General features: G+C 44.9%; 1 protein-coding gene across 2 annotated transcripts; it reads left to right on the forward strand.

Annotated features, from left to right (window-relative positions):
- Positions 1–214: 214 nt before the first annotated feature.
- On the forward strand, positions 215–10,335 carry LOC105012287 (mitochondrial glycine transporter B-like). 2 transcript variants are annotated; one of them, XM_010873006.5, is made up of 8 exons: positions 215–802; positions 927–1,037; positions 4,774–4,898; positions 6,574–6,658; positions 6,768–6,950; positions 7,705–7,873; positions 7,960–8,123; positions 8,413–8,535. In XM_010873006.5, exons 2-8 carry the CDS (start codon positions 1,023–1,025, stop codon positions 8,533–8,535), a joined length of 864 nt encoding a protein of 287 aa, XP_010871308.1. In that variant the 5' UTR covers positions 215–802; positions 927–1,022. The 2 variants fall into 2 exon arrangements, with proteins under 2 accessions (XP_010871308.1, XP_010871307.1); XM_010873005.5 differs by lacking the exons at positions 215–802; positions 927–1,037 and adding an exon at positions 1,974–2,247 and having other exon boundaries at positions 8,413–10,335.
- Positions 10,336–12,557: the final 2,222 nt, after the last annotated feature.

Raw genomic sequence — 12,557 nt, forward strand, 5'->3', positions numbered from 1 at the left:
GATTTTTAACACATTCAACGGGATAAACTTAGAACAAATTCTCAAGTCACAAATTGCAGAATGTATACATCAAGTACGCCGCCAGAGGTGTCCAAAGAGCAGAAATGTTGCTCCCCCTTCTGGTTTGCATGTTACGAGATCGGAAACCACTGGCTAAAACCGGTTCACAACCGGCTGGCGGGTTGGCCCAGCCTGTACGTGGGAGAGGAGGGGCTTGGGGCGATGTGGGGAGAACTTCCCATCTCGAACAACGCACAGCTACGCACCCACTGCGGATTTGACATTCACGGACGTCGACAGCAACATTGTCATTGACAGCAACCGCGGTTGATGGCAAAGACTGCGCATAGTGTTCAATGTGAACATTTAGTTGAACTATAAGTTACTAGCTAGCCAATAAGTTAGCTAACTATAGTTGGGTTGGTGTGAGCAGTCAAAAGTGTTTGTACAAAAGCCAGCCAACTACACTACTAGCCTGCTAACATTAGCCAAGACAGGAACGTTAACGTCAAAATCAAGCTAGCTAACGACACGTTCACTAGCCATCTTGAGTAATTTTGATGAGCCTGTTTAATAGTTATCCAGCTAACGAGTATTTCTTGTAAAAGGTATTTTACCTGAGTTTTTAGCTACGCATCACTGGAGATATTGCGAACTATCTACAGTACAGCTTGTAGTTAAGCGAACAATTAGACGCTAGCTAGTGTGGTTTCCTTGCTTGATGTTGCTAGCCCGTCTTGTCACCGGCAAAATGACTGTCTCTGGGCTGAAAGAAGTCATCGGTCCCTAACTTCAGAGCCAGGTAAGGTATGCGCACCATGCTGTCACGTGCCGTGTACATGACCCTTGACCACCAAGCTTGCAAATATATTCTCTTTTAAATCTGACATGCGACCCCTTGTAAAACGTTGACCTTCTCTGGCTAGTTGTGGCTTCTAGTAAACAGCGAGAAGACGGACAGAGAAGGGAAGGAGGCGCGCTCTTCGATCGTTCAGGATTCATCCACCGCATCATCGTCAAAGATGGAGTTGGCACTAGTAAGTTAGTACAACTACACACATTCGTTTTCAGGACTATTTTGTGACCTTATGCAGTACACTAATATCATTGTGAGTGCATGCTTGTTAGTTATAACCTTGATTGTCCACTTTAAATTGTCTGCGGAGATATGGTCTGAATTCATGGGGTCATTCGGCAATATCTGACTTTTATCTAAAGTAGCTTGGTTCATGTGTAATGTTAAAGCCGGATAAAATTCTAATAAAGTGGATTTGGGTCTATCATCTCCATTTGTGATTTGACCCAACAAGTCTCTCTGAAAATGACAGTATCCAGTCTCAGGTAGTTTCAGAAAAGCCATAGATGGTAAGCCTACAAACACACAAATGTTTCATCTTTTCTGAAACCACATGCAACTGGACACTGCCATTTTAGTAGATCCTTGTTTTTTCAAATGGCGCTACTAGTAACCAGCAAATCCAGGTCCAACTAGGTTCTACAATGTTCACGCCACAATGGTCCGTTCAGCCTGAATCACACTGGTCTGTCAACAGCTGGGGATGGACGTGAGGTCTGCCCCTTTTATCCCCAGCCCCTCATTGGTTACTATTGTCTGTTGCCATGGCATTCTGTAGAAAACTGGGAAATTGTTGTCTTTTTTTTTTGTTGAGAGGATAGTACGAGAATAATAGGTTGTAAACCAAAGCACATGACTTTGGGGTAGTGGAGGCTGTCGTTAATATTTCTGAGTAATCGTTTTAATGTTCTACTAGACTTTTTTTTGGGACAAATGTTATGTTGCACTAGCCTGGAGACGACTGTGTAGTGAACAAAGTAACATATTCCCACCACCATCCAATCAGGGACCCATGTTCAGAGAAACACACAGTCTCACACACACACCCACTACATGACTCATGGCATTTTGTCAAGAAGGCATTTGGGGAGGGTGGGGAGGGAGATGTGTGTGTGTGTGTGTGTGTGTGTGAATCCGCGAGTGTTTGAGCGAGATAGAGAATCCTACAGCCTGTTTATTACGCTGTGGAGGGGGTGGGAGTTAGGAGAGAGGCAGCAGCCAGCAAGACATTGTGTGTTTTAGAGAGAGAAGGGGAGAGGGATGGAGATGGCTTACTTGTAATATGCTGTTGGTAGCAGCAGCACAAAACGAGGCAGAGAGAGGGGGAAGAGGGAGACATGCACCAGAAACAGGATGGTGAAGAAGGCAAACCGCCCAGCATCTTGGGAAAGGTATGGAGGATGGACAGCTGTGTTCCCGTCTCAGTGTTTGAGTGGGTGTCAAGTGAAAGTGTGTGTTTGTGCATTTTAAATCCATTCAGTTTTGTGTTTTTGCATATGCTTGGAAAGAAGCGTTGCATTATTTTTTTTGGATGGCAGTTCTTCCATGTGATCCATGAGCGTCTGAGTGTGTCAGCGATGTAAAACCTTTTTCAGCCACTTAAATGGCAATTTCCTCTTTTTAACACACAAAAAAAATGTATTCCATATAAATGACACGTTCGTATGACCGGTGTAATTCTATTCTGACTCCGGCATGTAGATAGAGGCTAGTGGGCTTTTGTGTGATGCAGTATGTTCTGGTTGTATTGTTCCTGCTCCGCCGGTGGTTCGGGTTCCTCACGTTTCTTTCAGGTTTCTAATCATCGGGCCTGTAGCACAACTACCATGACCGGACTGGACTGGATACCACATGCACATTGAACTCGCCAGGGTTGCCAACCATTTAGGGCTTTAACGTCCTTTCGTTTTCAGAACGAGAAAGTGAATTGTCTCTCAAGACATGTGTCAAACAAGTGGTTAGCGTTGTTAGCCACACCATTAAGCGATATTTAGTTTTTTTATATTTATTGCAAGTTTATTTCTTCATGTTTGTTCCATTTAGGTAGGTCAGTGCCGTTGCAGTGAATGATATGGTATCATTTAAATATAGACCTAGAGATGGAAGTAATCGGTTAAACCGTAAGATAAATTAGTGCTTTACAAGATCGAAATCTTTTAAAAGAACTGAACGATTCCGTAAGTTGACTTTAGTAGGCTGTCTCAAACAAAATATGTTGATTTCCCGAGATTTGATTAGTCTTTTAAACAATCAGTTGATTTTATTTCAAAACATGTATTTTTCCATGTTTTAAAACCACAACCTGTGTTTTAAGGAAAGGCCAGGGGTCTGCATACCAAAGTCTGGATTTTCAATATAGACCCTCCAATGTCTTCAAAAAATATCAGAAAATAGGCCTGGCCAAAGGTGCTATGTCCAACCATAACTAACAGTACTTTCATTCTACTGCTTTATATGAACGCAACACTTTTTCATACACGGAATAGATTAATCCTGAGATTGGCCCAGATCAGTTATCTCCTGTATCATGGGTAGAAGGGAACAAAAGACCAACAAAATAATTTCCGGCCAACAGCTTATCAACCAAACGGTTGGACTAAGTGGGGTCAGCCCTAGTGTGGCGTTTCCCTCCATCTCTAGCTATATTTAGCATTGTAGTTGTGTGTTCGTGTCTCCCGCTTCGTGTCCCTGCCAGACACGTAAATAATGATGAAATTGAGCATGGGTGATTCAGCGTGACAGCTCCTCTGTGTGTGTGTTTGTAATGTCTGTACACATCTTCATCACGGCCAGTGGTTGTGCGCTCATAGGGCCGTCTATGTTCTGACTGTGCTGGCCATTATTGTATGTGTCTATAGGTCACATACTGTATCTTTCTGTAGCCCATGGTGCCTGCACACTCATGTTTTGTGTGTGTCAGGAATATATGTAAATACACACACACAGTGTATTCAGAGCCATTCACATTTAAAAAAAAAAAAAATCTTGTTATAGACTAAATGTATTATATGTATGCCTTCAGTCTACACATAATACCCACCAATGACAAAGTAAAAACACGTTTTTAGAAATGTGCCAATTGTCACTTTCCACAAATATATATATTTTCTATTGGATATGATTTTGTAAACCACACATCTGCCTTTATTAGCTCAGAGCACAAACCAAGCCATGAACTCCAATGACCTCTCAACCAGGTATATCTTATGACCTGTTTTATACCATCCCTGTGGTGAATCGTGGTAATGGGAGCATCACACAATGGGGCAGAGCCTGGGACACTGGTCAGGCTTGAGGGAAGGATGAACGATGCAAAACCTGATTAAGAGCGCACTGGGCCTCATACTGGAGCAAAGATTTATCTTTGAGCACAACAACGACCAAGAGCACAAAGCCAAGACAATGCTGTGAATGTCCTTGAGTGGCCCAGCCAGAGCTCAAACATAAACCTGATTGAAATTTATGGGGAGACCTGAAGATCCCTGTTCACCAGTGTCCCCATCCAATCTTACTGAAATTGAGAGAATCTACGAGGGAGAGTGGGAGTTATGTCAAGCTCCAGTTGTGTAAAGCTGGTAAAAGGCATGCCCAAGAAAACGTGTGATTGCTGTCAAAGGCGCTTCTACAAAGTAGTGAATAAAGGGCCGGAATTCTCATCTATATGAGATATTTCAGTTTTTTATTTTCAATAAATTGCCATTAATTCTGCCAAAGATTGGCAGCAAAAAAAGGTTTCGTTAAATAGTAAATGGCGTCCATAACACAACAAAATGTGCAGAAAGTGAAGGGGTCTGAATAGTTTCCTGTAAGCAGTGTGCACCATGGTTCAAGGCCAAATGTCAAAATGTCCAGCTGTACAGACTGCCTCTCAGCGATACTAATCCTTCCCCCTCCTCTCCCTTCTCCATGCCCCCCAGGCCCACCCGGCTCTCAAGGCCTTCATGTGTGGCAGCCTGAGTGGCACCTGCTCCACGCTGCTCTTCCAGCCCCTGGACCTGGTGAAGACGCGCCTGCAGACCATGCAGAACAACATGAAGCCTGGGTATGGAAGACACACGTACACACAGTGCATTAGGACTGGACAATCATGGCCCCACTGTGCTTTCACCCCTGTTCCTCTACTCATGTGTTAGACTTTCCTGTTTTGGTGTGTATTATAAGCTGGTTTTTGATACAATGTCAAAAGCATTACATTTTTATGGATAGGAAATGGCAACCTTTGGTTGTTTGTAGTCCACAACAATGCTTAAACCACATCACAGATAATTTTGTGGTTTGGGGAAAGGTGGAAAATCTAGCAAGGAAGTTAACATTGATTGCTCCCAGGTTGTTTCTGTAAACAATAATGTTTTTGGAGTCATACTTGCCTGGTGAAATGTGGGTAAAGAAGACACTTGTTTGGTTGGCAGTGGTTCTGTAGCATGCATGTGTTTTCCTTGTTTACTAAATACATCCCTGCTGAAAAGTTTTTGAAGAAATCTGTCAAAAGATGGTTAATCATTATCATAATCACTGAAAGTTTCACAAGGCAGTAGGGAAATGTAAATACAAATAAACAAGCTTTGGTTTGTCAAGATGTTGTTGATAAAGAAATGTCAATAATGCTTTTGATTTTACACATTTACTGTCTGATTTATTTAAAATAAGTTTACATTGCTAGATTCTATGATTCCATCTACATTCTTCAGATTAGGCTTTATAGAGCCTGCTTGGATGTAGGAATGTGTAATTGCCTTTGATCAATACTTCTTGCAGCTGGCTATCTATTTGAGAACATTTTCATTACTATCCAATATTGGGGGGGAAAAAGGAATAATTGACAATCAAGCATTTGTTTAGGACAGATTACCAGATAACCAATTAATTGTTAATGTCCTTGATGCTTTGTTAGCTATCAACTCTACCGAACTAACTGAGGGTTAGGGTTAAAACCTGACCAGTTCTGTTGGTTACTTCTGGGTCTTTTCTCAGGATCTCTAATACTTTGTTTCATCTTATCCTTTTTTAATCTACTATCTGAATTGTCTTGTCTAGCTAAAACTCTGGAGTATTTGGTAAATACACAGCTGTGTTATTTTGTTAGCCAACTGCTGCATTTTGAAGAAATATGCAGTTGGTTTTAGACCTGGGCACAGTACTATTAGATGCTACTGTAGTTATAAATGATATTGCGAAAGCCTTTGACGAAAATGTAATTATGTTGCTCTATTAATTAAGCTGTCAAAGGCTTTTCATACTATGGATCATTAAATTTTGATGAATGAATGTTCCTTGTTGGGCTTGGCTGGTGACACCTGCTTATGGCACCTGATTATTACCTCAGTCCTGGCCATTGTAATGGATGGGGTTGAATCTAATTCTGTAGTAGTTCACAAAGGAGATGCCCAGGGTTCAATTGCATAAATCTCAAATTGACATCTTCCGTCCTACTACAAATACCATGGGAGAAAAAGAGTCTGAAAGAAAATAAAATAACCCTGACTGACCCTTAAAGGCCCCTTAGACACGCCACCTCGCAATTGGATCAGATGTTGCCCCATGGTAGACTTACTGCTGAATAGAATGTAGTCCACCACTGGTGTCATTCCCTAACCTACAGGTGTGCCAGCCTGGTGTGCCAGTGGTCTGTGTTTCTATATTCTAGTCAGCTCCCATATAATTGGGTCAGCCATCTTGGCTCCATATGTCCTTGGTTAACCAGCCTCTTCCCCTCTCAGAGCTCCCAAGGTGGGGATGATGACCGTGTTCATCCAGGTGGTTCGGACGGAGAACGTCCTGGCGCTGTGGAAGGGAGTGTCTCCGGTCAGTGTGTTCTCTCTCTCTCTGTGGGTCCGGGTTGTTGGGGTCATCATGTGAACGGAAATGGCTGACATGTAAATGCTCCTCTGTCTGCTCTCCCCTCCCCCCACAGTCGTTTGTCCGCTGCATCCCGGGGGTGGGCATCTACTTCAGCACCTTCTACTCCCTGAAGCAGCACTTCTTCCCGGAAGGCCGGGGCCCCAACGCCGGGGAGGCAGTGCTGCTGGGGGCCGGCGCTAGGTCCGTGGCAGGGGTCTGCATGCTGCCCGTCACCGTCATCAAGACCCGCTTCGAGGTGAGGGGGTGGTGGTCGTGGGCGGGTCAGAGGACGGGGAGATGGAGCCGGCATTCAGACAGGGCTGTTGAACTCCGGTCCTGGAGGGGGAGGAACGTTGAGGAACCCCGCAGTACGGGGTGTCAGGGGGAGGTTCCACGGGTGACTGGGGTGATGTAGGATGGGACGACTTTGGCGACGAAGGACTGGCTCAGTGAAAGAACACAGCATTTGGTGTTTCAGTGATAACACTGAAAAAGCACTAGCTCGACGAGGCTGGGGTATTTCTGGTGTCTTGTTGCCTTGAGGCTGAATAAATTATAGAGATTAGGATGGTGCCTTGGCTTTTTAGGGCCTTAAACATTCTTTGTCGTAAAAAGGCGACAATATCACGGAATTCAACGACTTCGTCTTGCCACTAAACTTTAAGGTTTTTAAGGTTCCCTGCTCGTTACAGCGATATCATCATGATTAGCTGTTTGTATCAATCCTGTGACCATTTGTTTAGTCAACTCAGATATTACATGAGCAATACAGAAAAAACATTAACCAACAGCCTCTTACTGGTGGGCATATGTTTTAAAGGGCATATGTCTGTATTTGTATCTCATAAGTGGTCTTTATGATTAACCAAATAACACTAGAAAATCTCGATGGAACAAACAAGATTCGAGGGGAAACTACGTAAACAGGTTGCACAAGACCCAGGATAAATTCCATTTCACTTTAGCCTGATGAAGTGAACCTTAACTTATTGTTTCCGGGTGTTGTGCAGAGTGGCCGCTACAACTACGTGAGTGTGATAGGAGCCCTGAAGAGTGTGTGTGAGACGGAGGGGCCCCGGGCTCTGTTCTCCGGACTGCCCGCCACGCTGCTCCGAGACGCCCCGTTCTCCGGCATCTACGTCATGTTCTACAGTCAGACCAAGAGGTCCCTCCCTCAGGGTGAGACGACGTGCGCTGCAGAATAGTCACGCTGAATACCTGCCGGCGTCCACATGTGTCAGACTGGCCTTCTCTCTGCCCCACAGAGGTGAGCTCGTCCCCCTACGCCCCGCTGGTGAACTTCGGCTGCGGGGTCGTGGCCGGGGTCCTTGCCTCCCTGGCCACCCAGCCGGCCGACGTGGTCAAGACTCACGTCCAGGTCAGCCCCGCCCACTGGACCACGAAGGACGCCGTGGGCTTCATCTACAGGGTAAGTTCCGCGGGAGAGGTCGTTTCCGTTGTCACCGTTTAAGCTGACGCTCTCGTCCAGAGTGACTTACTTTCATCAGGGACGGTCAGTCCCATTTGGAAAGGGCGGATTCTGTCTCTGCTACTGCTGTTGGTCCAGTGCTTCCACTTTTACTCACGCTAATGGGATTGTATGTTATTACATTCGCTGGCCAACCGCTGCTTGCTGTTAGAGCAGAGCTGTTTTCAATAAGCTGACCTGACTAAATGAGTATTCCTGAACATCATGTTTTGTGTCTTTCTACGTCCAGGAGCACGGCCTCAGGGGGTTCTTCCGCGGCGCCGTGCCTCGTTCTCTGAGGAGGACTCTGATGGCGGCCATGGCCTGGACCGTCTACGAACAGCTGATGGCCCACATGGGACTCAAGTCATGAAGAAGAGGAGTGGGATCGATCGAGGATGATCCCCGGTTTTACCCAAGGCACCTGTTTGCAGAGAACCAGGGTGTGTAGAGACTTAACACTGCAAAAATGTTAGGAAACAGAGGTCTGTGTATGGGGAGTGGATGGTGTGTGCCTGCTACTGCCTGTATTTTTCCGATGTTTAGGCGTTCGCCAGAGGAACACTGTGTCTGTCCTTATTCTTACTCCAACCCCGACCTTTGAGGACATTCCCTTACAGCTGTGAAATGACCTGCTTCCTCTCTGACTGCGAAGACAATGAAAATGTGTCTAATTGCAAATATGACTCTTTCAGACCATGGTGGTTTTTGCTCCGGGTAACGCACGTACTTAAAAATGTATTGCTGTCAATGACAAGGATGCACTGACAAAAATCCAGGCACACACTCCAGAGACTAAAAGCAGCTCTTATTTGGTTCCATCAGGAAGGTTGGTTCCACCAGCTAAAAGCCCAGTGGACTGCTTTCAGAACCATGATTAAGAACACCACACTAATAACAGTCTTCTGTCTGCCAATACAAGGCTAATTACCCTTATGACAATACAGTGTGGCAAAAGATTAGAATGGCTTGTATTTTGCAACACCACTGTTGTCCTTAGCAGTTAGCGATAAACTATGCTATTGGAAATATTGGCATCTTAAACTAGCTTACAGGAGGTGTTTCTGTATCTAATTCAGCTGGGGTAAAACCGCCCAGAACTGAACCTTGACGTGCTTTACCTGAATGCTAGTTAGTCCCAGAGCCGTAGATAACGACTTGGCTCAGGGGCATTTTGGATTGGACCCCGGACAACTCAAGATTGTGCTAATCTGGGCAGTGGCGTTGTGACAGTCAACGTTGCTACCATAAACAAGCACCTTCAGCGTCTCTGCATTGCATGGGTTGTATTTAGCACCAAAAATATTTTTAAAAAATGACAGATTAGCTATAACTGTCAAACAAGGTTGCAAAACATTTTGCTGTGGTGTGCAATAATATGTACTGCCCAGCTAAATACAGAATCCATATCGGTGTCGCACTGACAAGGTCCAGGATAGTCTAATAAGTTGTGTAAATATATAGGTCTATGTATTCAGTATTGAGAATAGTTTTTTGTTTTTTTTAACATTGAAGACCTCAGTGTATATTTTTTCAACCAATGGAATTTCAATGTGCCATGGAGATAGTATTTATGAACATATAGTCAATGTTAAGATGTTATTCTACAGTAACTGATTCTGTTTTCTGTTGAGAGCCCAGTGGAAGCTTGTAACACTAGAGGGCAGAGAGAAACTGATTTAAATCCTTCGTTATCGTTTTTCATATACCAGTGGCACGGGGTTACTCACCCAATACAATCCCACACGTTAGAGAAAGACCAGCTTTGATATAGGCTGTGGAGAGATTACCACGTGATTTGGGTGGGGAGTAACACTTGATCCAGCTCAGTGTCAGTCAGTGAATAAATGCACTTTGGAACTCAATGCACATTAATTTATTCAAGCATCTGAAGGGCTGGAGTGACTGACGCTTCTGGCAAAGTGGGAGTTCTTCAGCCCTGGTCTGAGTTTTCTGTAATGCTAACAAATCTTACCACCGCACTGAATTTTGTTTTGTGCTGTAACATTTCCGCCTTGGCAGTTGTCATCAGCATCACTTGCCATTGATATTGTGACTATAAAGTAAATATGATTATTGTCAATATTTGGTATGTATGTGTCTGTTTGCTCAGACAGATGCTGTGCCTGTTTGTTTTTAATTTAATAAAGTCACCCCCCATTTTTGTATAATCCCTGGTGTTCCATTGATTTTATTCCATTGGTTTATGGTGTTATTGCTTTTCCACTGAGCTGCTGTTTTGACTAGCCTCTTTTGCCCTACAAAGCAATGCCACATTGACACAACAGGGAGTGACAGGCCACCGCCCTTGGCCTTATCTCAGTTATTTTGCTTGTGTCTGCGCCAACATTGTATGAGTGTATGATTTTTAAGTAATTCATTTGCATTTTATTGCATGACATAAGTATTTGATACATCAGAAAAGCAGAACTTAATATTTGGACCAGAAACCTTTGTTTGCAATTAGAGATCATACGTTTCCTGTAGTTCTTGACCAGGTTTGCACACACTGCAGCAGGGATTTGGCCCACTCCTCCATACAGACCTTCTCCAGATCTTCTTCAGGTTTCGGGGCTGTCGCTGGGCAATACGGACTTTCAGCTCCCTCCAAAGATTTTCTAATGGGTTCAGGTCTGGAGACTGGCTAGGCCACTCCAGGACCTTGAGATGCTTCTTACGGAGCCACTCCTTAGTTGCCCTGGCTGTGTGTTTCGGGTTCACGGTTGGGATGGTGTTGGGGTTGTGCTCATCCTTCTTCCCCCAAACACGGCAAGTGGAGTTTAGACCAAAAAGCTCTATTTTTGTCTCATCAGACCACATGACCTTCTCCCATTCCTCCTCTGGATCATCCAGATGGTCATTGGCAAACTTCAGACGGGTCTGGACATGCACTGGCTTGAGCAGGGGGACCTTGTATGCACTGCAGGATTTTAATCCATGACTGTAGTGTGTTACAAATGGTTTTATTTGAGACTGTGGTCCCAGCTCTCTTCAGGTCATTGACCAGGTTCTGCCGTGAAGTTCTGGGCTAATCCCTCACCTTCCTTATGATCATTGATGCCCCACAAGGTGAGATCTTGCATGGAGCCCCAGACCGAGGGAGATTGACCGTCATCTTGAACTTGCCTTCACACTGCTTGCCTAATGTCCTGTAGCCAATCCCAGCCTTGTGCAGGTCTACAATTGTATCCCTGATGTCCTTACACAGCTCTCTGATCTTGGCCATTGTGGAGAGGTTCGAGTCTGTTTGATTATGTGGACAGGTGTCTTTTATACAGGTAACGAGTTCCAACAGGTGCAGTTAATACAGGAAATGAGTGGAGAAAAGGAGGGCTTCTTAAAGATAAACTAACAGGTCTGTGAGAGATGTTATTCTTAATGGTTGGTAGGTGATCAAATACCTATGTCGTACAATAAAATGCAAATTAATTATAAAAAAATCATACAATGTGATTTTCTGGATTTTTTTCCGTCTCACAGTTGAAGTGTACCTATGATAATAATTACAGACCTCTACATGCTTTTTAAGTAGGAAAATCTGCAGAATCGGCAGTGTATCAAATACTTGTTCTCCCCACTGTATCTATTAATGACCTATCCAACAATCACAGAGGCAATTGTTCTCGAGTAGAGATATAGGACAGAGCTATTTTTAAAAAGTAGGGCATGTCTCTGAAACAGTAACCCACAGTCTTTGCCCTCATGCATTCACTATTTCTCTTTGCAACACAAAATGCATACCCAAGAAATATGCATGGACACACTAGGAAGTCATCATCATCATCATCTTCTTCCGCTTATCCGGGGCCGGGTTGCGGTGGCAGCAGTCTAAGCAGAGATGCCCAGACTTCCCTCTCCCTAGACACTTCCTCTAGCTCTTCCGGGGGGACACAGAGGCGTTCCCAGGCCAGCCGGGAGACATAGTCCCTCCAGCGTGTTCTAGGTCTTCCCCGGGGTCTCCTCCTGGTGGGATGGGTCCGGAACACCTTCCCGGGAAGGCGTTCAGGAGGCATCCGGAACAGATGCCCAAGCCACCTCAGCTGACCCCTCTCGATGTGGAGGAGCAGCGGCTCTACTCTGAGCTCCTCCCGGGTGACCGAGCTTCTCACCCTATCTCTAAGGGATCGCCCGGCCACCCTGCGGAGAAAGCTCATTTCGGCCGCCTGTATCCGGGATCTTGACCATAGGTGAGAGTAGGAACGTAGATTGACCGGTAAATCGAGAGCTTCACCTTGCGGCTCAGCTCTTTCTTCACCACGACGGACCGATACATCGACCGCATTACTGCAGAAGCTGCACCGATCCGTCTGTCAATCTACCGTTCCATCCTTCCCTCACTCGTGAACAAGACCCCTAGATACTTAAACTCCTCCACTTGAGGCAAGAACTCTCCAC

This window comes from Esox lucius, chromosome 9 (assembly GCF_011004845.1).
Source record: "Esox lucius isolate fEsoLuc1 chromosome 9, fEsoLuc1.pri, whole genome shotgun sequence".
Lineage (NCBI taxonomy): Eukaryota > Metazoa > Chordata > Actinopteri > Esociformes > Esocidae > Esox > Esox lucius.